The sequence below is a fragment of the Dermacentor andersoni genome, chromosome 2 (assembly GCF_023375885.2).
Source record: "Dermacentor andersoni chromosome 2, qqDerAnde1_hic_scaffold, whole genome shotgun sequence".
NCBI classification, from domain to species: domain Eukaryota; kingdom Metazoa; phylum Arthropoda; class Arachnida; order Ixodida; family Ixodidae; genus Dermacentor; species Dermacentor andersoni.
In genome coordinates this window covers 7,198,708-7,225,610 of record NC_092815.1, presented here as the reverse complement: position 1 = coordinate 7,225,610, position 26,903 = coordinate 7,198,708, and the positions used below count along the sequence as shown (strand labels likewise).

General features: G+C 45.1%; 1 protein-coding gene across 2 annotated transcripts in view; it reads right to left on the bottom strand.

The window, feature by feature from the left end:
- LOC126543037 (uncharacterized) overlaps positions 1–26,903 on the bottom strand; it is a 160,847-nt gene that overhangs the window by 83,230 nt on the left and 50,714 nt on the right. For both annotated transcript variants that reach the window (XM_055077562.2, XM_050190181.3), the window contains exons 4-7: positions 22,504–22,628; positions 11,935–12,036; positions 10,222–10,292; positions 637–659 (exon numbers count right to left, since the gene is read on the bottom strand). In XM_055077562.2, the coding sequence (XP_054933537.1) occupies positions 637–659; positions 10,222–10,292; positions 11,935–12,036; positions 22,504–22,628 (321 nt within the window). The remainder of the gene's footprint in view (positions 1–636; positions 660–10,221; positions 10,293–11,934; positions 12,037–22,503; positions 22,629–26,903) is intronic.

Sequence of the window (26,903 nt, the reverse complement as noted above, 5' to 3'; positions counted from 1 at the left end):
CAGTGGCTAAATACAGCATCCCAACAGCATTGCTATTTCAGGCCTCCAGTACATTCTAAGAAATGTTTACACCCTTTGGAGCGCCCCTTCTGCCACATAACACTAATCGCCATCTGCCTCGATGCGTTTCCTTTCTTTAACGCTGCGAGCCCGGTACTTTCCAGTAACGAACAGCATGCGCGTTATCAGCATGATAGCATTCCCAACAAGAAAGTAGCGGGCGCGACGTTTTCAAGAAAGGAAACGCATCAAGACAGATGACGATTATTGTTGTGTGGCAGAAGGGGCAGTGCAAAGGGTGTAAACATTTCTTAGAGTGTATACCACCAATAAGGTAACAACAATGAATATACGTACATCAGGGTAAAGCTCTCTCATACATTTTACCATTCTGTGCCATTGGCACACAGACAAATCACCATGACAAGCTCCATCGAAATCACAAAGCACCTGTAACAATTTAAGGCCCTGCTATCACTGCCCAAGGATAACCTGACTTGAAATCAGTTCTTATGCACAGTGACCGTGCAATTTTCATGCAGGACAAGTAAGCACTGGAGGAGTTCACTATTTCGACAGCTCTGGCCAGAAGCAAATGACTGCTGGGACAACTGCACAAGGTGAGGGCCAACTTGCCTCGATTTTCCTGGGTCTTGGACCTGCAACGTGGAGAGGACCAACAGTAAACAGCTGCTTTCACTGTTTTGGGGCTAATTGGCAACTATATGAGCAAGCGTACATTCAAATAAAGGACAAGCTCAAAACAAGCATCTGTCATCATCAGCAATGGCTCATACCCCCGTAAGCAAGCAAATATGCAATAACTCATCCCTCTGTAGGCAAGCAAGAAATGCACCGTCTCACACCCCTTAACGCAGAGACTATACAAGCGCTCAGCAAAGTGAAGCAAACAGTGCATACATTCTTTGGAATCACGCATACAACATACAGAACGGCATACTTTCAATAAAGAACAAGCACAAAACAAGCATTCAAACCACATAATTGATGATAAGGCACTCCTGATAACAATGGGAAGCACATAGCACTCCCCGCATATGTTTCCTAGTAAAGATTACTGCTGCACAAGCAACCGCGGCAACCGCGGCAACAGCGGCTTGCAACGTGGAGAGTGACGTCCCTAGCCTTTCGTATATAAAAGAACCAGCCTAGCAACTGATTTCAACATTGTAGCAGCACCACTATGGGCAGAAGCATGCTGTCAAAATTACCATTACTCCCATTATTACTATTACTTTAAGCTACCATTGCTACCATTACTCTAAAGCAATAGAGCATTGCATACCACCCTCAGCAGTTGTAGTGGTGGCTTTTCAACAGCTTCGCAGGGGTGGGATTGCGAGTCAATTCTTATTCTTTGTCTAAGCATGCTTTGTAAACAAGCATGTTTACGACTATTAGTATTGATTTCGTGAATTTACTGGAGCCATACATGCCATGGATGCAGCTGATGCAGAGCATTGCAAAATTGACACCATGAATGACTGGGTGCACTTGCTGCTATAGCGAACAAGCTTCTCATTGTAATCGTCAACACGTGCATTACTAACTTACAGCCAGCATGGCCATATAGCATGCTGTATGTTAGCAACCCAATCAGGCTTCCAGTGCAAATTCTTTTGTGTATATCAGTCTTGATATGCACAAATATGCGCACGCACTTCACTCCTTTCCATTTACATTTCCACACTAAACATTTCATTTTTCTTGGTTTGTAGCGTGAAGGGACACAGACTACGTTACAGACTAGGACACAGAATACTGTCGCGATGCAGAACAGGACGTGCTGGCAAGAGACGATGACGAAGAAGTGTTGTTGCTGGGGCGCTTCGGCCGTCATGTTCTGGTGTCAGTTGGTTGGTACTTTCAACATTTGTCTTCCATAAACAACATTCATGCTTGTCTCTGCCTCACAACATTTTGGTGGATGTGTGGGGTACCAACAGGGAGCTCCGCAGTGGTCGCCGCATGAGCCCTGACACAATGATCGACAGCCAAAGCGCCACAATGACCGACCGCCCACAACCGGTGCCGCAGACTCTGACTTCCGTCGTGTTGTCTCAGCTGCGAGACGCAGGGACCTTCAATGGCATCGATGGTATGGACGTTGAAGACTGGATTTCCTCGTATGAGCATGTAAGCAAAATAATGGGTGGGACCCAACGCTAATGCTAGCGAATGTGATATTCTACCTCCAAGACACAGCGCTAGCATGGTACGAGACCCCCTGACATGACATAACGAGTTGGGACGTCTGCAAGCAGAAGCTTTTGGACCTCTTAAGAAAGCCTTTTGGCCGTCAATTGGCAGTGAAGAAGGAGCTATCGACCTGTGGTCAAATGTCGACAGAATCTTATGTGGCATATATTCTAGATGTCCACACGCTCTGTCGTAAAGTTGACAAAGACATGAATGAGACCAACAAAATTGGCCACATCCTGAAGAGCATAGCAGATGACACATACAACCTGCTTATCTGTAAGAACTATGACTCGGTAGATGCAATCATCAAAGAGTGCCGCAATTTCGAACTGATGAAAAGTCGCCATATTACGGAGCAGCTCAGCAGGCTACCAAATACAGCTTCGACATCTTTGTATGATGAACAGCCACGTGGACCTCCTTAGTCTGGACAAGAAAATTTGACACAGTTAATTCGTCACGAGCTCGAGGCCACGTCTCCCGCCGTTCCTTGTCAGCATTGCCCAGACAATGCATGTTCTGTCTCGCTTATACAGGCCGATGTCAAACAAGATATGGCAAATTTCGGCCTCCCATCTCTCTGCCCCATTCGTGATGCCGCTGTCAGTCAGGACCGGCCCAGCTCAACCACTGCTTCCCCGTTTTCAGTGGTTCCAACTCGCCGTCGTAGCCCGGCCGACTGGAGAACACCGAACAATAGACCGATTTCCTAGTCGTTGGTCATCGCCCCTAGCTGGAGCTTCCCGTCCGACCGTCCAGATCAAGGTGCTCCCCGTTTTCCTGTGCATCCTTCATCTACAAATGCTGACAACATACCTATGACCTTTCGAAGCAGCCAGTCACCATCGCCCCTAAGTCGTCGGTCTCATTCACCGCAGGCCCGCCGCTCTTCTTCCTCCTCATTCATGCAATAGGAAAACTAAGTCAGTGCAGCTCCCAGAGATGGTGCTGCATCAACGACCCGACCTGCAAATCCTCTGATCACATTGCCAACCCTTGGAAGTATATTAGACGTTGAGGTGGATGGAGTCCCAGTCAACTCCCTCGTTGAAACCGGTGCACAGATGTCTGTAATGAGTGCCACCCTTCGCAAAAGACTCAGAAAGGTCCTCACGCGTACCATGCCGTGCACAGTACGTGTTGCCGACGGCAGTACGCCACCGGTTGTCGGCATGTGTAGAGCACGAGTAACGATTGCCGGCCATCAAACCACCATCCTATTTATTGTGTTAGAGCGCTGTCCACATGACCTGATTTTAGGGCAGGACTTTCTTTCGAACCAATCTGCCCTAATAGACTACGCTACAGGTGCTGTGCAGTTGGACCTTCCTTCTGACAGCTACTTTCTTTGTGATGCACATCATCCGTCACTGTGTTCTGCCAAATTCGCCTGGTTACCACCTTAAGCCGCTAATACTGTACCTTTTAATGCTTGACCACATGTTCCTGATGGCAACTATATTGTCTCTCCGCTTGTCGATGTTATTCTACAGCGTGGCGTGGCGCTCCCAAGTACCATTGTCACCATTGTCAATAATTCTACTTGGCTTCCCGCTCTCAACTTTGGGTCTGTCGCACTTGTTCTTCCCAGTAACATGACAGTGGCCTGTCTGACACCTGTGCACGAGTACCAGATATCTCCACTCATGCCCACTACTTCTGCCTCTGTAAGCCCTATCGTCGCATGTTCCCGTTCAATTTCATGACCCTACCACAACGTCGATAAAATGATCACTACCAACCTCTCTCCAGCTCAAACTGAAGACCTTAGGCACATTCGGCTTATTTACCGCGATATTTTTTATTTCGATGACCGCCCGCTCGGCCAGACAGCCATAGTCACTCACCCGATTCATATCGACAATGCAAGTCCCGTCCATCGCTGCCCCTACCGCATGTCTGTTGCAGAGCACAGCATTATTCAAAGCGAAGTCGCTTTGCCTGCTGCTACTGGCAGATCGCTGTTGATGAGAAGGATCGCAAGATGACAGCCTTTGTTATGCCTGATGGACTTTTTCAATTCAGAATCATGCCCTTCAGGCTTTGCAATGCCCCAGCGACATTCGAGAGAATGACGGATACCCTTCTCCTAGGCTTGAAGTGCACCATCTGTCCGTGCTATCTTGACACCGTAATAATGTTTGCTCCTACTTTTGAAACCCACATTGAGTGTCTCTCGAATGTCCTTGCTGTGTTTCATGCTGGGAGACTTCAGCTCAACTGGTCGAAGTGTCACTTTGGCCATCATGAAATAACCGTTCTCAGGCACCTTGTAAACACCAATGAAATTCAGCCCGACACAGCCAAAGTTCGAGCCATGCAAGACTTTCCTGTGCCATGCTCAGTTAAGGACGTTCGCAGCTTCACAGGCTTATGCTTGTACTTTTGTCGCTTTGTTCAATATTTTTGTGACATTGCTCGCCCTCTCACCCAGCTTTTAAAGAATGACGTTGCTTTCACATGGGGACAGCAACAGGCCGAAGCCTTCACAGCACTCATGACGAGCTCCCCAATTTTATCCCCCTTTTGACCCTTCAGCACCTACTGAAATCTGTGCAGATGCTAGCGGTCACGACATTGATGCTGTTCTTGCCCAGATTCAGCGTGGTCAAGAATGCATTATCGCTTACGCAAGCCGTCTTCTGTCCATGGCCGCACGCAACTATTCTATCATGGAACGAGAGTGCCTAGCGCTGGTTTGGGCGATAGCAAAGTTTCACCCAAACCTATTTGGTCGCCATTCCCGCATAATTACCAACCACCACTTGCTCTGCTGGCTCTCCTCTTTAAAGGACCCTACAGGGCGTCTTGGGCGTTGGGCGCTGGACATAGCACTTACAAAAGTGCACTTTCTCTGTAGTGTACAAATCCAGCCGTTTACACCAGGACACCGACTGCTTGTCCTGCCACCCTGTTGAGCCACCGGAAGCCACAGACCTCGAATCCGTCACAAGCATTATATCCATCTCGGGCTTCCTCAACTTGGCGATGAACAGCGCCGTGATCCCATTTTGCAAACCATCATGGATCGGTTAAGCTCGCCAACTCCTGATCCTTCCCTTTGTCTCTTCTGTATTTCCGATGGAGTCCTGTACAAATGCAACTTGCTTGATGGTGCTAACTTACTGCTAGCCATACCAGGGCGCCTTCAACGCACAGTGATTCAACAACTCTACAACACGCCCACTGCTGGGCATTTCAATAATACTGGCACCTATGAGCAAGTTCAGTGCCATTTCTTTTCGCCTGAGCTCTACCGCTCTGTGCGCCGGCATGCGAGTGCTTGCGACCTGTGCCAATGCCAGAAGCCCACTCCCATGGCTCCAGCTAGGCTTTCACAGCCCATCGATATTCCCACCGAGCCTTTCTTTCGTGTGGGGCTTGAATCACTAGGCCCTTTCCCTTCCTCAACTAAGGGCAACAAATTGGTTGCAGTTGCAACCGATTACACCACGCACTTGGCCATTACGGGAGCTCTGCCTACAAGTAGTGCCACTGATGTCGCGGATTTCCTCCTACACAACATCACCCTGCACCATGGTGCTCCACGTCAGCGCCTCACGGATCACGGAAGTTACTTTGTGTCAAAGGTCATTGATGATATGCTCTGCCCATGCTCTACTGAGCATCAAATAGCCACTGCTTACCATCCACAGACTAACAGTCTCACAGAGCGACTGAACAGAATGCTTACCAACATGCTAGCTATGTACATTTCTCCAGACCATCAGGACTGGGACGTTCTTCTGCCATATGTCACCTTCGCATACAATTCGTCCCGCCATGACAGTGCAAGTTACGCGCCATTTTATCTACTGTTTGGCCATGATCCCATTTTGCCCTTGGACACTGTATTTCTACAAGTCGATGCAATTTCTATGGCAGCACAGGCCTGTCAGATTGCCTGCGCTCGCCAAGCTTCCCAGAAGTCCCATTGCAATACGCATCATAGGGACATGCAGTATTTACCTGGCTCCCTCGTGCTTCTGTGGTCACCATCTCGTCATGTGGGCCTATCGGAAAAACTTCTATCGCGATATTCAGGTCCCTACCAAATCCTGCGACAGCTTTCAATGTGACGTACAAGAGTGCTCTCGAAGAGCCAGGCCCATCGTCCGTACAGCCAAAAACTGATGTTGTTCCTGTCTCCCATTTAAAGCCGTACATGCGTGCCTTTGCCGGGCCATAATCGCTTGCACCGGGTCGGCGCTCCAACCCCAGCAGTGTAGTGTTGCGATGTCGAACAGGACGTGCAGACAAGAGACAATGACAAAGAAGTGTTGTTGTTGCTGGGGTGCTTCAGCCGCCATGTTCTGGTGTCAGCTGGTGCCTTCAGCATTTTCCTTGCATAAGCAACCTTCGTACTTGTCTTCGCCTCGCAACGATACGTTACCGTACCAACTTGCCCAATTGTCCATCCTTTTGCATTTCATTTTTCGTGGCTTAATGACACTCGAGATGTCGCAAGCGTTGTGCCGCAAAAAAAAATTGTGACAAGGTCTCTACTGGTGTACTTCAAGTGCTCTTGCTCTATGTTGTGATGCAATAACTCACAGGTTGCTGTGTAACCTTGTAGCTCCTGTTAGCTAAAACAGCACTTTATTACAAATATCTTATGGTCCCTTTGGTGATAGTGCCTATAATTTCAGGCAAGAAAAAATTAGTATTTGACAAAATCTGCACAACATTCTTGCAACACAGGTGCTTCAAATGACTTTATTCGAATGTCCTTAGACTCCAATATGACTGGTGTGATGCTCAGATGTTCGTCACAAGTGACGCACGCCCATTTGAACATTTCCCATTTCCGTTTGCAACACCTAAGTGTAACAAATGCACAATAATAAAATAAACATCAAATCTAAGTGGACACATGTATTTACCCAATTTGTGGTCATTCCTGTCAGGGGCCATTTTGCGAATGATGCAATGCAGAACTGAGGTAAACTGATGCTCAGGTAAATGAATGCATGTTGATCAATTTATTTCAGAAAACTTGTTCATTCCTGAGTCTATCAACAGTATTTCTGCACTGTTTGGCAAACCCTCTCCTGCCTGGATTCACACTGCAGGTCCCTGAGGTCCTGATTGTCAAACTCTTCTAAAGTGCTCTCATTCTAGGATGTTTGGTGACCATTCGAAGGCAAGGTATAGTTATTCAAGGCACTAAAATCATCTTCTAATCACTGAAATTACTTTAATTACAGGATGCATGCACATAGCTAGATAGATAGACAGTTAAACTTTATTAAAAGAATAATCAGAAGAATCGCTAATGGTCGGGGCCCCTAGTCCAGGGCTCCGCTGGCTCTTGCCATCTTCTCAGCTCTCTGTATCAGCTTGAGCTGGTCGTCGAGGGCCGAGCTGGACAGCAGTGCCTCCCATTGCTTCCTCGCGGTGTTCGTGTCGGGGTGTTCTCTGTTGTGTAGTGTGCACTCCCACGTAATGTGGTATAGTTCGGCATGCGCAGAAAACACTGCCATCCTGTCAGCGCTTCACACCAAAAATCGCACGAGAATCCCTTCAAGCATGGAGGAAGGAAAAAGATTAACTGCTGCCATCGTCTGGAGGCACTGCAAGGTGCACTTAACAGTTAAAGAATTCACGAAAGCTGGCACAACTAACCCACATGACCAGCAAGCATGAGCAATCATGCATGTCAGGCGCTTCCCGACATCGGATCAAAGCGAATATTTTCGCGTGTCTGGAGAGGCCTAACAAATGACCTCAAAACGTTAAACTATTTGAATTAGTATTAAAAGTTGCCACATGAAAAGTATTTAAAGGAACCAAAGCCTCTCCCATTACAGGGTGACTGAGCCAGCAGAGCTCATCTGGTGTGCTGGCCCCGCTGGCAAGAATGGTCGTGGGCCCACTCTCATATGCACATTGAGAGCTCATGGGATGAACAGAGAGAGGATTCATGAATCCTCTACAAGACGTCACCACAGGTTCGTGTGTGCGCTAACATGGTCATGCATTATCACACGTCAATGCAACGGAGCAATGCCAGCTGCAATGGCAAGGGACCGATATCCTGAAGATGAAGTTAACAAAACGCAGGCTATTTATTCCTCGCTACCAATTTCCTCTGGAACACCTCAGGCACAATTCGAGGCATTTTTATAGTCTCGGCGCAGATGCGGCACTTTGGAGCCACAGGCACAGCTGTCTCGCTCCTGTCCTGCAGGCTGCAGTTGGTGAACACTGCCCCGCTTGCTCGTCTCACTTGAATGCCTCATGCAGACACTGAATGCTGGCACACCAAAAAGATTACAAAGCTGAGCTGGACCACCTTACTGTGAGCGGAGGTTTGGCAAGCCAGAAGAGAGAAACTTACAGCAATGTCACCTTGACGTTTCCCTACTAGCTCCTTGTAATGTTTCCAGTTTACTCAGGTCTAATTATTTGTCTGATTAATCTAACACCATTCACTCAGGTATAAATAGTTGTTCGTTAGGCAAGGATTACACAGCATTCTAACGGGAACCAAAGAATGAATATAGTGAGTTCCGAAAACATTTTCTATGCAAGATGCCCCCAACACTAAAAAAAATAGAGCTTGAAATCTGTGATAAATGTACGCAATGTACACAATAAATGCACGCAAAGTGTTTGACCACCTACACCAGTTTAGTGTTTCTCCTTTTCATTCTCATAATGCCCCTGTAGAAATTGGATAACTCTTTTCGGAGCAGCACTGTGAATTGGCACAAGATTTGAAGTTGTTGCTACACTGCAAGCACTTCGGAATGTGAGACAGAGGATGTCATGCTGGATGTGTCCCTAAAGATGAAACTTTAGTGATTACCCTTTCCGCTCAAACATGTTGTAAAATGCAGATACTGTCCTTGGGCAACTGCCGAGCCAATTAGAAGTAAATTATTGGCATTTAAGCGAGGCTGTTAAATTGTAGTGATTCATGGTACCAGAATTTATATTTAGGCTATCAAAATATTAATGAATAAAAATTAACTAAATATGCTAAATTTAAAAGAAATGGAGGTTGCAAATTTCAAATCAGAACTATGAGCCAACACTGGCTGCAACACATCTTCTGAGTGCAGAAAACCTTGCAAGCATCCCACCCACCCTCAGGGTAGGTGGGAAAGCAGAACACGCGATATACTGAAGAAATTCGGTAACAACAAGGACACCACATTTGTAGACGCAGCTAGATACAGACACAAGCACGCCTATACAGCAGTGGTGATAAATTACGAGGGAAAATGCATGACGAGCGCTACAGCCAACACGCCACATATAAAAACTGCAAAGGAAATAGCTATCGCGTTAACCATAGCACAAACACAAGCAGACATAATCGTCAGTGATTCCCAGACGGCGATACAAAACTTCGCCAACAGCCGAATCTCCCTACGGGCACTATGACTACTAAAATTAGGTAATAACCACGACAAAAGTGTCTGTCTCATCTGGACACCCGCTCACGCACTACCCGACGGTAGCAATGAGGCGGCGCACCGCATGGGTCGAGAGCTTACGGACCGAGCCTCAGTTAACCTCTTTTCACCGACTACCAACGAGTGGGTGTGGGAAGATCGAATGACTAGATTTTATGAAACTTCTTTCACAAAATTTCCCAAAATTAAGCAAAAATCAGTCTGTCGAATAATGGCAGTTACAAACCACATCCTATCTGAGTTCAGCTACCGTGCACCTAATACACCCAGATTTATACATGACTGACAAGTGCAGACACTGCAACTCTAGAGCCACTGTAGAGCATATCCTATGGGAATGTACGGGTATAATACACAATAACGGTGATGCAGCTTCAAACAGCGACAGCCTCCACGCGCTGGGAGTCTGCATTGCTCAGCTTGGACCTACAGCACACACTCTGGGCCGTCCAGCGAGCCAAGGAAGCCGCCAAGGGCCAACAACACTTGGCCGAAACCTAGGCAGGGTCCAGGCCCACCCCACCAAATTGCAAGGCAATCAATAAAGTTATTTGAATGAATGAATGATCCTCACCTGGGCCGAGCCTTGCTTTTGGCTTCCTCCTGCTGCTGTTGGATAAGTGCCTCATACTGCCTCAGGGCGGCCTGAAATCACAAACACTGCATTTACCCCTGTCTCAGCCGTTGATCAGGTGCTGAGCAATGAATTCAGCAAAGCATTTTGTAAAGGCACAAGCCATGGCAGACCCTGACTGTATGCACTGAAACTTAGAGCATAAACTTGAGCTCACTAACTGGAACTCAATGGCACAAAATATGCATGCTTAACTATTATAGTAAAAATTGTAATACATGGTAAAATATCACTTTTACAAGCTTCACAGAAATAAAAAAAAGGATGTTTAGCTGAAACTTGACATACCTAAAACATGTGTACAACAGCTTTTTATCAAGAACCAAAACATGCATAAAATGGTCAAGTGCAACCTGAAGCACTTATTGACCATTTGATTACAATCTCAAGGTACTTCCATATGCAACCAAGACAAGTAGATAAGTGGACACTCTGCAGATGTTACCATGACAATGTAAGACAAAGGCCACCTACTGGCTCAATAAAATTTGCACTTGAATAACCCCCAAAATTCTGCAGATTCAGCAAAATTCTGTTGGAATCTATGAAAAGTAAAAGGGTGTCTATTAAATTCTATACAACTAATGCAGATGCATACAATTGTGTTTATTTTCACCCTATCCAGTGTGAGAATTCGTGCAATGTTGATCTTTATCCTGCATAGTGTTCTATGGACAAGAAGTTTTATAACTTCTTGTCCATCGAACACTATGCATTTTGAAGTTGGATCCTTAATATAATGAATAGGTCAAGGGTTTGACTGGTTAGACAGGAAATCATATGGCAAGAGAAGGTCATAGTAGAAGAAAGGATGCACTCGCCAATTTAAATAAAACATATATGTATTGACATTTCGGCATCCATATCAAACCAGTTGCGGCCGCACCCACCCGCCTTGCCCCCTCTCCCCTTTAGAAGACCCCTACCTGTATATGCTGTGCTGAGGAAAGCATATGTCGCCTTGAAGAAGACAAGTCCACTTGTCAAAACGTTGGCTCCCGCTTTTACCTTGTTGTCGTTTTGCTCATCATAATGAATTTCATCCCCCACCTTCCCCGTGTTTTCACTGGAACACTACAGCAAGGCATGCATGGTTCGTTTCTACGACGACATCACCAGCAACATGCGCACAAACCATATATACTCGTGTAATGGCAGCACCTATGTAAAAGCCGCACCCAGAACTTTGTAAATAAATGTATTTACAAACTACCCGTGAACAGGCTGCACCATTGATTTTTAAGAAGTTATATGTTACATGATGTGTGGAGTGGAAGTTCCGAAGCGTTCTTTTTTTTTTTTTTTTTAGTTGGTGGCAAAACAAGGCAGCCGTGCCGAGCGTTCGGCACCTCCAGGTAGCAAAAGCATAGCCTCCGAGATTTAGCAGCTGCTTCCAAGACACTGCCATCGCTGGTCAGTGGCAGGTGACATGCTATGGGAACAGCCAAGAATATCCAGAGCCAATACAAGCGAGTACTATAGTTCAATAAAGGCAAGTACCACCTAAAACATTTACGAAAAAGAAATCTTGTGTCTTTTTCTCCGTATTGTAACGGCTGCACCCCCGACTTTCACCCCAAATCTCAGAAAAATAACTGTGGCCATTACACGAGCATATACGACAAATATATACTGCACAAATGTCAAGTGCACCTGGCAACTGTGAAGCGATGTCTGTGCCACCTGGTGTGCCTGGTACGCCTCATCTCGCTCCTGGTTCAAGCGTGCCAGCTCCGCACATTGGCTGCTGGAAAGCTGCACAAGAAGCATCATGTTTACACCAGTGTTCACGGTCAGCTCAAGCTGTGCACTGATTAGGCTGACTATAGCACAGTTTTTCCACACCTTCTTTTAGGCCACACATAGGCAAGAACACAGAGTAAGAAAGACAGGAGCACAGACTCAGCTCGTCTGGAAGGGACAGATACTGCTGGGTGCCGTTTTACAGTGCACCCACTAGACAGCGCTATGCATGAGGAAAAGTAGTGGGGGAGGAAAAGTGCTCTGAAGGAGCAGATGCAGGGCCAGGCCCAGCTCACAACCACTGTCTCTCTGCCATTGCTCTAGCAACGGCGCACGGCCGTGATCCCACGCCTGCTTGCACATCCAATCTGTCGTCTGCTTGACGCACGCCTCAATGACTGTAGCCCGCACAGCTCTTGCTCCTTGCAATTCGCAGAGATGCTAGCTGATGAGACACGTCTTTCTTTCACAGTACATTTAGTAAAGGGGATTACATGGATTCGTGCAAGGCACAAGAGCAAGAAACACACTGAAAATAAACAAAATACGAAAATTAAGAAAAAAAGAAAACTAGGAAGAAAACTAGAACAGATGCATTGCGTGACAGTAGAGTCGCCGCTCGTACCTATCTTACTTTGTGGGCAACACAAAAGTCCACCACACCACCTCCCAAGCTACCCTTCTGATGCAGCAAAAAAAAAAAAAGAGTGCACAAAAACAAACATTCAAAGCGTGGTGATCTGTATGCAGCTAATAAATTTGCAGCGATGGTACACAGAAATAGTGAAAACAGGGAACTGTTCTGTTGCAATTACAGTTAGACAGTTAGTACGACAGGTAAGATGCGTATGTCTGGCAGTCAGTCTCATGCCATCAAATAAGTAATAGACCTGAGTGCATGACTGCTCTTTCTTCCTGACTAGCCCAAAGGAAGAGCACCTGCACGGCACGGCTTCCTTCGCCGATGGCCATCAGTAACATATGAGCATTACTTACTAAAAGCTTATGTGAGCCCTCACAAATTAGGAAATCCGATAGTACAGACTTGCCATCTGGCCACCTATTAAATGTATGCATTATTTGATTGCAAACACTTGCAAACTCAGAAGTGTTTAGCTGTGCAAGAATTAATACAGTGAAGAACAGTAGCAACCAGAAATCATTCATATTCAGTGACGGATGGCTTGGAACAAGAGTACACATATGTTCATTAACATGAAGCCGGACACACCAACATGCGGCGAAGATACAGCAGTGAAGTGTATTGTTTATGGGCAGAAACAAATGAGGAACACTTTGTACAGAACGAATTTGATATGGGGTGAGCAATATATTCCGGTTTCATTCAAACATCATATGCGGTGTCCAAAACCTGACATCAGTGACATGTTGCCGGCTCCCATAACCACTTATGCCACATGCAGCCAACAAAAGCGTGGCCTTCAAGATCTGTGTTTGCTATTCAGAAAGGGCTGGATGGATGGATGTTATGAGCGTCCCCTTTGGAACGGGGCGGTGGGTTGCGCCACCAAGCTCTTGCTACTATGCTGCCTGATATCCTACCTAGGTTAACCAATGAAAAAAGAAAAGAAAAAAACACTATAAACTAACACGTCCAAATTTTCTGATCCCCTATTGCGAACTGTGTTTTTGTACGTCTCCGTCTTTTGTCGTTTCCCTACTTTTCTTCCACCAATCCTCCAATCGCCTCTTACTAATGTCTATTGCGGACCTGTTTGCTTTACCACTGCTCCCGCTGAACCCAAGGGCTTCAAGGAGGCCAGTGGTGCCTAAATCGACTGCTGGGTAGACGTCTTCACATTCTAATAAAATATGCTCCGTCGTTTCCCTAGCTTTACCGCAGCAAGCACATGCTTCTTCTTCCTTCTTATATCTCGCTTTATAGGTGCGTGTTCTAAGGCATCCCGATCTCGCTTCGAAAAGTAATGAGCTTCCCTTTGAGTTATCATAAATGGTTTCTTTCCTGATTCCGTTTTTTCCTCTTAAGTAGTTACTCATGGCAGGTTTCTTTTCCATTGCCGCCACCCATGAGATTAATTCAGCCTCTCTAACTTTCCGCTTGACCTTCTTTGTTGCTGTGTTGCCCACCCCACAGGCCGCATACTTGCTGGTAAGCTTCCTAGTTCTCTTCCTCCACTGTGAATCAATGTTTTGCCTGTACAGATACCTGAACACTCTCCCAGCCCATTTACTTTCTTCCATATTCCTCAGCCGTTCTTCATACTCAATTTTACTGCGAGCTTCCCTCACTTCAAAACTAGTCCAGCCCATATCCCCCTGCACAGCTTCATTTGTAGTCTTCCCGTGAGCGCCCAATGCGAGGCGACCCACAGACCTTTGGTTCCCGTCGAGCCCTGATTGTACCCCTGATTTAAAGCAAACAACCGCATTTCCAAAAGTAAGTCCTGGAACCATTACCCCTTTCCACATACCTCGTAGGACCTCGTACCTATTGTATCCCCATAGCGCTCTGTGCTTCATTATGGCTGCATTTCTCTTCCCCTTGACTGTTATGATTTTTTCCTGTGCTTCCATATATCCATTGCCTTCGTTTATCCATATACCAAGGTATTTATATTCTGTTACCCGAGGTATTTCTTGGCCCTGTATCTCCACTGTCTGTTCACTGTTTTCATTGAATACCATAACACCTGATTTTCTAACACTAAATTTCAAACTTAAATTGTTGCCTTCCTATCCACAGATATTAGCCAGACGTTGCAAATCACTTTGCTTGTTAGCGAGCAACACAATGTCGTCCGCATAAAATAAACCTGGGAGTTGCTGCTCTATTACTGTACCTGCCTGTTTGTATGAGAGATTAAACCCGATATTACTTCCTTCTAGCTCCCTCTCCATCCTCACCATGTACATCATAAACAGCAGCGGGGATAAAGGGCACCCCTGCCTCAGTCCCTTGTTGATTTGAACTTTCTCCGCACTTCTCATCCCTTCCCATTCAACGCAAACGGTATTTTCTAAGTAAATCTCTCTCAAAAGCTGTAGACAATCGTTACCTAAGCCTTCCCCTTCCAGAATATCCCACAATATGTTGCGGTCTACGTTGTTGTAGGCTCCTGTAATGTCCAAAAAGGCCACATACAACGGTCTGCTTTCTGCTTTTGATATTTCGATACACTGAGTAAGAACAAACAAGTTATCATCCAAACGCCTACCTATTCTAAAGCCATTCTGAAGCTCTCCCAAAATGCCATTATTCTCTGCCCATGCTTGAAGCTTTAATTTGATTGCCTGCATTGCTAACCTGTATATTACCGATGTAATGGTCAACGGTCTATACGAGTGAATTCTGTCTTTCTCCCCCTTACCTTTATAAATTAAATTCATTCTACTTTGTCGCCAACTGTCTGGTATTCGTCTATCTCTTAAAATTTTTTCCACTGCTTTCACCAGAGCTTCCTTACTTTTTGGTCCCAGTTCATTTATCAGCCTAACGGGAACCTCGTCTAGCCCTGTGGCTGTGCGCTTAGGAATTTTCTCTTCCGCTTTCTTCCAGTTTAAGTTTGTCAGCACCAGCTCCTTTTCCACTTGGGTCTCTTTCATGCTATTTTTTTCCTCAAGTACAACCTCGTCATTGCCTTGGAAGGATTCGGCTGTTGCATTTCGGATGTAATTTATTGCCGCTTCTCCTTCCAGTCTGTTTTCATCTTCATCTAGGATATGTTGTTGTATTGTTGCTGACTTCCTGCCTAATAATTTTATGTGATTCCAAAATATTCTAGGTGCGGCCTTCTTTTTCTCACGTATTTCTGACAACCAACGTTCACTTTCACCTTTTAATTTTGCTTGCACCAGTATTTGAACCATAGACTTTTTCTCCCGGTATATTTCCCATTTACTGGTTACTTCATCCTGTGGCAACTGCACCTTCTTTGCCTGCCTGTGCTCTCGAGATGCTTTCTGTCGTTCGGCGATCGCTTCTCGTATCTCCTTGTTCCACCAGCTTTTCGGTTTCTTTTTTTCCTTTCCAACGAACATGTTGTTTCTCTTTACGTATTTCTGTCGTTATTACACTTAGAAGCTCACCATATTCCCACTCCTTACTTGGCCACTTGCCAAGTTCTTCTTCAACTCTAGTGACTATATTTGCTATTTGTTCAGCGTTCAAATTTGGACTGGCCATTGTGCTTTCCTTGCTCTCTTTCCCAACTACATATCCCATTTTCAAAATGATGCGTTTATGGTCACTCCCTATGCTGCTAAACCCTTCCTCATCGATGACCATTTCTCTCAACTTATCATGAATTCCTTCTGTCATCAGACAGTAATCAATGGTCGATTGCCGGTTTCCCACTTCCCACGTGATCTGTCCTTCACACTTAGGCCCTGTATTCACGATCACGAGGTTATGTTGCTCGCAAAGGCCTAGCATTGACTTCCCGTTATTGTTGGTATAGCCATCTAAATCCTGTATGTGGGCATTCATGTCACCTAATAGGACAATCTCAGCACCATTCCCGAAACCCTTAATATCAGCGCTTATGCATTCCACTAACTCTTTATTCTTCTCTGTGCAATTCTTTCCGGTCCACAAATACGTAACTCCCAGCCAAGTTTCTTTCCCACTCATTGTACCTGATAACCAATTATGCTCTTGACATTGTGAATTTACTCTTTTCCATTTGGCTCCCTGATGGATGAGCATTCCGACTCCCCCTCCCTTTCTTTCCGACTTAGTTCTGTTGCACCCTTCCCATACATAATTCTCAATAACTGGCGGCTCTTCTGAGTCTCTAAGGTGCGTTTCTGTAACCGCATACACCCCTATTTGTTCTCTATGTAACTGCTCCTCAATCTCTGCCCACTTTTCCTTTCTTCTGCCGCTCTGCATGTTTATGTAGCCTATTGCATGGCGAGCTCTTTTTCTTGCTTTCCTCCTTTTTCTGTTATCGACGGCGATGCTCTGCTGATGTTCCCCTAAGGGACCTTCTTCATTACTACCTACTCTGACCTCCTGAGCGCCCGCGGGCCCCCTAAAAAAGCAACAGCGCGACCCCCAAGTCACCAGCCCACTTCTCGTGCTAGCCTGTAATTGAAGTGGATCCCATCTCATTGAAAACCACCACACCTTCTCACTTCCCTGTTTACTTCGACAACCTCGAAGCCCTTCTCTCGGCTCATTTTCCATATTTCCTCATTGGCAGCCATTACGGCTCTTTGTACGTGACTGTCACGCACAGGCACCTCCAGCATCGTGCACACCACGATCTACACTTGAGGGGATAGCTCGCGCAAGTCGTCCACCCCCTTCGCCAAGCGCTGGGCTAGTCCTGGCCCTTTCCTGTTTAGGACGTCATTTAGCCCACCTGCTACTACGACAAGGTTGCGTACGTGGGCATTTTCCGTGAGCTTTTCTTTTGCTCGCTTCATGACAGCACTCAGTGTCCGCCCTGGAAATGTGCCCACCGCCACTCTTTTGTCGCCTTTCACCCTCTCCACAATTGCTTTTGAGCACCCAGCCACGTTTGAGTCGCCAGCGATAATCACCCTTTCACTCTCTCCTACCTCTCCCTGCTTCCCTGTGTCCTTTTCCGCGTGATTCTGACTCGACAAAGGGCATTGTCCCCTGGGCTCCTGCTTTTTCCGCGTGGTCTCAAGGTAGGTGCCGCTCCTTCTAGCTTCCTGCGGCTGCAGCATCGCCTCACTCGGGGCGTGTTGCGCTGCTTCACTATAGCTACGCCGATTCACCGGCGGCGAGCTGGCGACCGCTTGCTTTGGCTCCCTGCCTCCCACTTCGCCGGTAGGGTCTACCCTACTTTCTGAGTCTTTGCCACCGCTTTGGTGTCCTGACCCGACATTCTCCGCTGCACGCGTCTCAAGTGCGTCGAGCCGCTTTTTCAGTTCGGCGCTCCTTTCTTTTTCTTCGTCAAGCTCGGCCACGGTCCTTACTAACTGCGCGGCCTGCACCGCTTCCACCTTGACCAACTCGGCGACTTTCTCCTGCAAAGCTACCCGCTTCTCCCGCTCCTCCCTCAGGTCTGCTTTCAGCTCTTCGAACTTGGCTGTCCAATTTCCTTCCAGTTTTTGGACTGCTTCCCTGACCCCTTCGCACAGCCTGCACGTAAAGCTAGACTCCTCCACGTCTGCTAAGCTCTGGAAACTGGTCTCGTCGAGGGAGCACCAGCGCAGGCACTCGTCGCACTGCACTTGCTCCGCGTCCCCCGCGGCCTTCCCTTTCTTCGGTTTCATCGCTAGGCCTACGTCCTTAGGCTCAACGAGCACGTCCGCCAAATCACTCACGCAAAGCCGACCTCGACCACTATCCCAAACAAAACTAAAGAATTATCACTCCCTACTCCATGTAAGCATCCGAAGAGCTAGCTGAAAGAATTAAATAAGCCTATCAAATAGGTCCCTCTTACCACCTAGGCCTAACGGGGTAGCCACCAGACCTAGACAAAGCCGGTACGTTTACTCACGCGTTTACTACTCCTACCAAGAATTCAAAATTTGCGCCCCTACTCCATGCAAAAGAAAACACTTCAAAACACTAGCTAATAAAGATAAACGAGTACTTAGCTACGAACGAAGTCGCTGAAGCCTCGTGCACAGGAGCGTCCGCGAGCCATGGGGCTTAGCCCCATGGGGCCATCGTGGATGTGGACGCCACCTATAGTGGGTGGTGTCCCTACACATTTACACTGAGCAAGGCATTTCTCGGAGTAGCCATGTGAAACTTCAATGTGTACCCCATACTTGCAAATGGTTGCTAACCAATCAAAGAAAAATACCTTCAAGGGGAGATGCACCTCATAGATACATTTTTGTCAATAATAAGGCTAATCGGATGTAATTTATGTACTAATAGAGTTCAGTGTATTCTCAAATTTTATTTTAGTTTCGGAATCTCCTATGTGGTTGTCTTTTGTGCTTTCTGGAAGTGGGAAAAGAAGGGTCTCTCGTGTAACGTTTGGGCTTCCTACCAAGCCTAAGAGAGTTTTCTAAAGATATCCAGTACTGCTCCTCATAAACAACTGTAAATAAACTCAAAATTTACTTTTCTATGTTTACTATTTAAATAAAACATGTTTTATCTTGTATATGAATCGAGAAATCTTCAATATTTTTTACTAATGTACTCAAGATAAAAGAATGTTTGCTTTAAATAATAAACAGAATGTTTTTTTTAAAAACACAGGAAAGCAATTTCTGAGCTTATTTGCATTTGTTTATAATGTGCAACACTGGATATTCTTAGTTTCATGCATTCTTATGCATATCCATGCGAAACTTGACCAAGATTGAGCCACATTAAGTACAAGAATTTTTGTGCACAAGTTGTAGAAACAGCATCAGGATGAAAAAATAAAGAAAAACGAAGCTGATTGTTTCTAAACATGCTTATTATACACACGATGAGTTTGCACAAAATTAGGCCAGGATGCAGACCAGTCTTTCTGGAAAATGTATAAAACTTCAAAATTCTCCTGCTGCGTAGGTGGTACCCTCAGCACCGTTGCAAGCTTCCTCCTCTGGCTAGTCTTTCTTTGCTACACTGCGATAACAAGATGTAGCTTCAAATTCAGATTAAAGCTGCATCTTGTCATGTTCCAGATTCTTTTTGTTCTTTTCTAGTCTTACCTGGCTGCATCAATATGGTAAGTTGGGCCAGTTGGTTAGGATTCATTGTAAGGTTCGTAACAGCGCAATGCATGACACAGGCAAAAGGAAGGTAAACACGACGACACGGCACTGACATCGATATTTTATTGAAGATGTGTATAACATATATATATAGGCGCCTGTTCATAAACCATGACATGCACGAGACACAGAGATACGTCTAGGCAACTGTGACCAACTGACGCATAATCAAAAGCGACAAAGGTAATGCAGTTCCTTCTCAAGAAGAGCGACAGACGGTTCTCCGATACATGTCTTGTCCCTAATCTTTATATTGTAAGCCTCAGCGATTTCTGTAGTGAATTGGATTGCGTGTTTATAAATGGCAATTTTTTTTTTTAAATAGGGCCACAACTGTACGACTTGCAATGCTCCGGGAGACGAAGTGTCGCAAACCCTTGAAGAGATAGCTGATGCTCCCCAAGTCGAACATTCACACAGTGCTTCGTTTGTCCCACACAGTCTCTCTACCACAAGATAAAGGAATGGCATATGCAACCTGCTCAACACAAGTGATGTACCCGTTCACATGGTCGACAGTGCACTTTCCCTTTGCTTGTTATCGTTCATTATATTATCAAGTAAAGGGCATATTACATGACTTGGCAGGAACTTTATTTAATTAAAGGGCATATGCGACCCATTTTATGTTTCGCAGAAAAGCACATTGTTGGTGTACCTTGAACCGACCCTCTTTTAAGCCTGTGCGTCAACTTGTGTACATATGGTACTACTGCATTTTTTTTCTTTTTTCCTCTAATTTAGTTTTACCACCTTGGTCATTTATACTCTTGATGCCAAGAACTACACTTTCACACACAGATGAAATAATCATTTCGGGGTAACCAGCGTCCAGTAAACGATTTACCTGATCAGAAAAAGCAGCCTGGGACATATGAAGATACGACTTCTTTAATGCAGCATTTAGGATAGTCTTCACTATAGCCCGCATCACTACCTCAGAATGACTGGATTTATAGTTCAAAATGGGCTTAACCAACCTGGGATCCTATTTCCAGCACATATGAATTTTACCAAAGGTTAACCTCAGGTCTAGAAACTGCAGTTGATGATCTTTAAGGACTTGGAAAGTAAAATCAAGGCCCATGCCGTGCTGCCTGAATACGTGCTGCCATCTGCTAGCCGCATGGTTAGCTCAGATGGTAGAGCGGCTGCCCCGGAAAGGCGGTAGTCACGGGTTCGAGTCCCAAACCAGGACGAAGTTTTCTTCAAGTGCGAAGCTTTTCTTTCGAGGAAACCATATGGGTTTCCTTTGTAGCAGTTAGCTGCGTTTGGGTGGATGTCTCATTTTCCCTTTATTAATTACTTCTCTCCACCTTGCGGGTTTCTGCGGAACCATTACGTCAAATGTAAATCTTTGTCTATGCACAATTACTTTCGTGGCTTGTGCTGCATAGACGAACATAAAAGCGTGGTTGAAGTGGACGGCATGGTCGAGAACATCTAACTGGAGCTAGCCATCTTAGAACAAGTGAGGTGCCTCGATGCACGTGCGAGAGAGGGCGCACGTATCGATCACTCTCGCTAGCGAAAGACAGTAGCAACGCTACGCGCTTTGCTTAGGCAGCTTGTAAGTAGACTGTGTTTCTCGTTCCACTAGCCCACATGTGGCTAAGCGGACAACGCATGCACATTCGCGCTTCCGCTCCGCTCAGCTGCTGAGCAGAACGTAAAGACGTCAAACTAGAATAATCTAATGCGTCGCTGCGGAATCAAACAGAGTCTCGCACAGCGTCACCGATGCTCGGTGCAATCTTTTTTCGCCACATCACGGCTTAGAGCAAATGCACACTGTACGAATGGTGCATCGTAAGCTCGCAACAATATTTCCGGCACGACAGACCACCACCAACAGTTTGAGAATTCACAGGCAGCCATGTTCTCTGCGGGCAGGGTCACCAGCCGTCCGGCTCATGCCATCAGTGCACATGCAGTGGTGGAAGCTTGCGTGCATTAGTGGAGGCTGTGCACCTTTGAGGGGGAAAATGCCGCTAACTTCTAAAATGGTACCCAACTAAAGTTATAAACTAATGGATCAAATTTAAATGCAAAAGTTTTAATAGAAGCCAGTTATGGGGGACATTATGAAAGGCTTTCTCAACATCTAAAAACAATGCATCAACAGATATGTTGAGGCTAATATTGTAACTGACGTCGTTAAGAAATATGGCAAGTAGAGTTTCCAAAGCGGTTTTAAAAAACCATGCTGAGATAAGGTGAAGAAATTATTCCCTTCCAGGAACATCACGATGTGAGAGAAAAAAATAGGTGTTTCATTAATTTAGAACAAACACAAGTATAGATCTATATAGGTCGACAGGTAAGAGATAAAGAAGGTGAACCCTTTTTGGGTACCGGGATATTTTGCCTACTTTCCTATCCAGCAGCACCACTCCATATGACAGTGACTCAAATATGGTAGAGAGAATGACACTTGTAACAGCATTGGCGTTTTTGAGGACTGGCATTAATTTCATCAGTTCCAGCAGAAGATGCCAGCCTAAAGAAATCAGTTAATTTCAGGATACTATTAACTACAAGAAGACTATTTGGCATGAAAGCCTACCGCATTTTTTTACCTGCATCTGCCTTTAAACCTCTCCATAACATGTGCAATCCGCATAGTTTTGAAGCCAGCAAATTCTAGGAGAGAATCGCAACATCTAATCTATGCATGCAATCTACAGCTCCACTAAAGGATGCGAGTGAGAGGGCGACCCAGAGAGTCGATACTACATGTAAGATGCACGTACAAGGACTGCATGCTTCAGGCCCCTGGCCTAATCTACTGACCTGCTTGAGTGAATTCAGCTCAGCCAGCGTGGCACACATGTCCTTCTGGTAACCCGCACAATCAGCACGCAATGTCTGTGACAATTCATGCATGTCACGAAGCTTATCCTTCAGCTTCTTGTTCTCTGAAAGTGGCATCATGCACAAAACACGCAGAGATTTTCCTTCAGTGAGAAGAAAATCCTACACCATCACAGCACACAAAAGTTATCTACACGACGCACTCAGCCATTGCACCTAAAACTGGTATGAAAGCAAACGTGTGAAAAATTGCCACGGCAGTTTGGAAAAAAAAAGATGCTTTAGCTTCATAATGACTGCTCCGAGTGGAATAAAAATGCTGGAGCAATACGGAGAAACGTCAACCTTTGCAAAGCAGGGAAAGAGGTGCACATTGAGGCACCCTAATGCTCACTAGGGTGCCTGAATGCTCTCCTTCTTGCCCCCCTTCGTGCAGGGTGAGGACATGCCTCAAAGGCGCACTTGCCACCTCGACTGGTTTGGCTCAGCAGTCCCTGCCAATACTGATCCCTGTTAGCACTGCGGCTATGAGCTCGAAAAGAGCTGCAGTTGCTCGGCCAGTCTTTTTCCAGCAACATGCATGGCTGCTGCATGAACCATTTCAGAAATGGTTGGAAGCTGTACCATTTTCCAACACATTCCCCCCCAAAATTACAGTGGATCATGAAAATTAATCCTGCCAAGAAGCAGCCCACCAAGTTGTCATCCATATGCATTGTAAATATGGCAACCCCCTTTTCCTTTCAAAAATGTTACTGGGCGATATACTCTCTGCAGTTATGCACATAGTGATATTGTGTCAATCCTGCCGTACTCAAAAAGCTTCATTTGAAGCAATCTGTTTCATTCATTAAACATGCGACACCAAGCCAAGGCGTATCTCGAAATAGTACCATTTTTGAGTCATGCTATTCCCATGGGCTGCTTCTGCATGAATTGTATACTAACCAGAATAGATATCTGTTGTTTATTGGAGCCCACAAAATTCTTTAAAACTAGCTGTTGTGCTCAATGCATTACTTTAATACAGCTAGCTAGACACACAACTTCGCAGTTTCAGACCGATGTGCAGGCTCACTGTAACGTAAGCAGTTTTGAGCAACACCCAGCTAACAGTTGGAAAAAGCTTAAACCTAATGATGTGCACAGTGTCAAGGCAAGCAAGACATGTGAAGAAGTGAGCCTAGTGTGTAACTAAAGTGGACTGCTTTCCTAGCGTAAAATATGTTCGTAGATTTTTAACAGATCTTCTAATTTCTCAATTCCTTTATTCTAGACGTATTTAAGAGGAAGCTTTAGCTCGGACCCAATTCCAACGCGGCCTATTCAAATACATGTAAAACGTAGAAACGCTTTTCTGAGATAACCACTGGACCGATTTTAATGAAATTGATTGCATTTGAGAGAGAAAGTTAAATACTACTGGAAGCAAAAATTTGATTTAGGGGCTGAACTTTCTTACAAGAATTTTAAAAAATTTGCAAGTTCGAAAAATAGAGGCACGAAGTTTACAAATGAATAGCTCTGCATCAAAAACAGATATCGCGGTTCTGTAAACAGCATCCATTAGATAATTCAAAGTGGACAAATTCGATATGTCAATTCATATCTTATGTTCCTTCCTTACATTGTGTACAAGGGTTCTGCAAAAGCTGTATTTCCATATTACTAAATTTTTGAGATTCATGTGTAATATCAATTCTGTCTGCTTTAGATGTACTATTAGACAATATTCACAGAATTGCGATATCATCTTTGATTATTGAGTTGGAGTTGTAACCTTGATAGTTTCACTTTCTGAAAATTTGAAATTTTCGCCAATTTTTAATAACAAATTGATGACCTAAATCAAAAATTCAAAACCAACTGTCACTAGATTTTAAGTTTTTCTTTTAAATGGAACAAACCGCATCAAATTCGGTGGATTGGCTGCTGATAAAAATGAATTCTCCTTTTAGATGTATTTAGAGAGAAGCACCAGAGCTAAAGCTTCCTCTTAATGCTAAAATGTCGCATTTTGTAAACAATGCATTGTCACAATAGTGCTAAGAAAAGTTTGTTTATTTAACATTGAGTACATGAGAAACACTGAGAAACACTGCATAAGCAGCTTGACAAGCCCATCGTTCCAGCTCTAATACATAGGCAGCAGTCAGCAACATATACACATAATAATACAAAATCATATCAAAATAAAAATAAAAATGTTGCTTTGTGACATTCTACATCACAAACAAGCACAACAACAACAACAACAAAAGCAATCTACATCATCATACTTCAATAGATAAGCAAGATTAACAAATACATGTACAACTAAGAAGTTCTGAAATGGTCCCTGCAAAAGTAGTTCTAAAGACTGCAATCCTTCAATGACTTCGATCCCTGCCACAGCGGCCGCATTTTGATGAGGGTGAAATGCAAAATCACTCATACACTTAGAATTAGGTGGCATGTTAAATTACCTCAGGTAGTCAAAATTAAGTCGCAGTACTCCACTACAGCATGCCTCATAAGCAAATTGTGCTTTCGGCATGTAAAACCCAAGAACTCAATTCAAACAAAGAAACATTGTAAAAATCTGTGATCTTAACGACACTAGCAACAAGTCTATAAGTTAGTTCCATTTACAGCCATCTTTCTTAAAAAGCTGCAAGAAATATCTTAATTTGCATGTCGCATAGAAAACTGCAAGAAACATTTAGTGAATGCAGTTTGGCACTTCACATGTCACATTTATCTGCAAATATAATGAGCAAAACGAGAACAAGGTGAAAGCAGGAGCCAAGGTTTCGACAAGTGGACTTGTCTTCTTCAAGGCGACATAAGCTTTCCTCGCCACAATATATATAGGTGGGGTTCTGCTAAAGGGGAGAGGGCATAAGGCGGGTGGGTGCGGCAACAAGTGAAGGTGTGTTAGCAGCGAGGGTGTCGAATTGAGAATAAAGGAGTGCTGTGCACAAGTCCAGGGACACCGCCATCTGTCAATCCCGTGTCAATGTTCGTGTGTCAGCCGGCATGTAAACGGTGTGCATAGCAACTCTCTATTACCTGATTACAACGAAGGCGCCAAATAAAACAATGGACGAAGGAAGGAGACACGAGACAACCACGTCGGCGCCTACATGGTTGTCTCATGTCTCCTTCCTTCGTCCATTGTTTTATTTTGCGCCTTTGTTGTAATCATGCATAACCAACTCGCCCACCAGCACGTGCTCTATTACCTGTTTCACTGGAGGTCGTGGGCCATCGTGTCTCTGAAAGAGATGATAGAAGGAGCGGCAAAAACCAGTGCTTGTGAAAAAAAATTATAATAATACAATAATAGAAAATACTGAATACTGAGTTTACGTTCATCAAAGTTATGATCTGGTTGGTTCCAACCACAATACAGAGATACGAGCCCACGACCAATAGCAAAACAGGTAATAGAGGGCTGCTGTGCATGCCATTGACACGCTGGCTGACACACGGGCGTTGACACGTGATTGACAGACGGCCATGTCCCTGGCCTTGTGCACAGCACTCCTTTATTCTCATTTCGACACCCTCGCTGCTAACACATTTTCACTCGTTGCCACACCCACCTGCCTTACGCCCTCTACCCTTTAGAAGAACCCCACCTATATATACTGTGGCGAGGAAAGCATATGTCGCCTTGAAGAAGACAAGTCCACTTGTCGAAACGTTGGCTCCTGCTTTCACCTTGTTCTTGTTTTGCTCATCGTCTTGAATTTTTATCTCCCGCCTTCCCTGTGTTTTATCTGTAAATAGCAACTTCTTACATAGGTAAAAAATGCTCTTTTCATCACCGAAATGTATGATGAAATGGTGGCACGTACCCTTGGTGGCAACAGGAACTTACGCAGCTTTTTACCAGGTGGGAAAGTTCCTACGAAGCGGCTAACCGACCGTGCCACTGCCAACCCTTGTGATCAGACGCGGCAACATGATTTAGCGCACAGTCAACTACAAAATTTTATGGAACACAAAATCTGAGAAAAAGCTGAATACCTGCGCAGCCTCACAACACAGCCTAGTATTCACATTTACAGCCTCTATTAGTATATGTGAACAACATTGCGATGTTCCCTTTTACTGACTATTGTTACAGGCTGCTCGGAAATTGATAGTTTTCTGAGATCCTGTGGTCTGTGAACTTTTGTGGTTGAGTGTACAACAGGCAGATCAAATCCTGAACATATAAACTGTCAGAGAGGGCGGCCATGCATATTAATGCTGCTCTTTATCATGCAAAAGCGTTTAGTTACAAAACACTTGCTGTATACCGGCACACCAGTTGTGCTCCTCGTAGGATACGCCATGGGGGACGCTGCAGCAGCTGTCCGCAATTCCAGTTGTCCCCACCCAACAAGGAG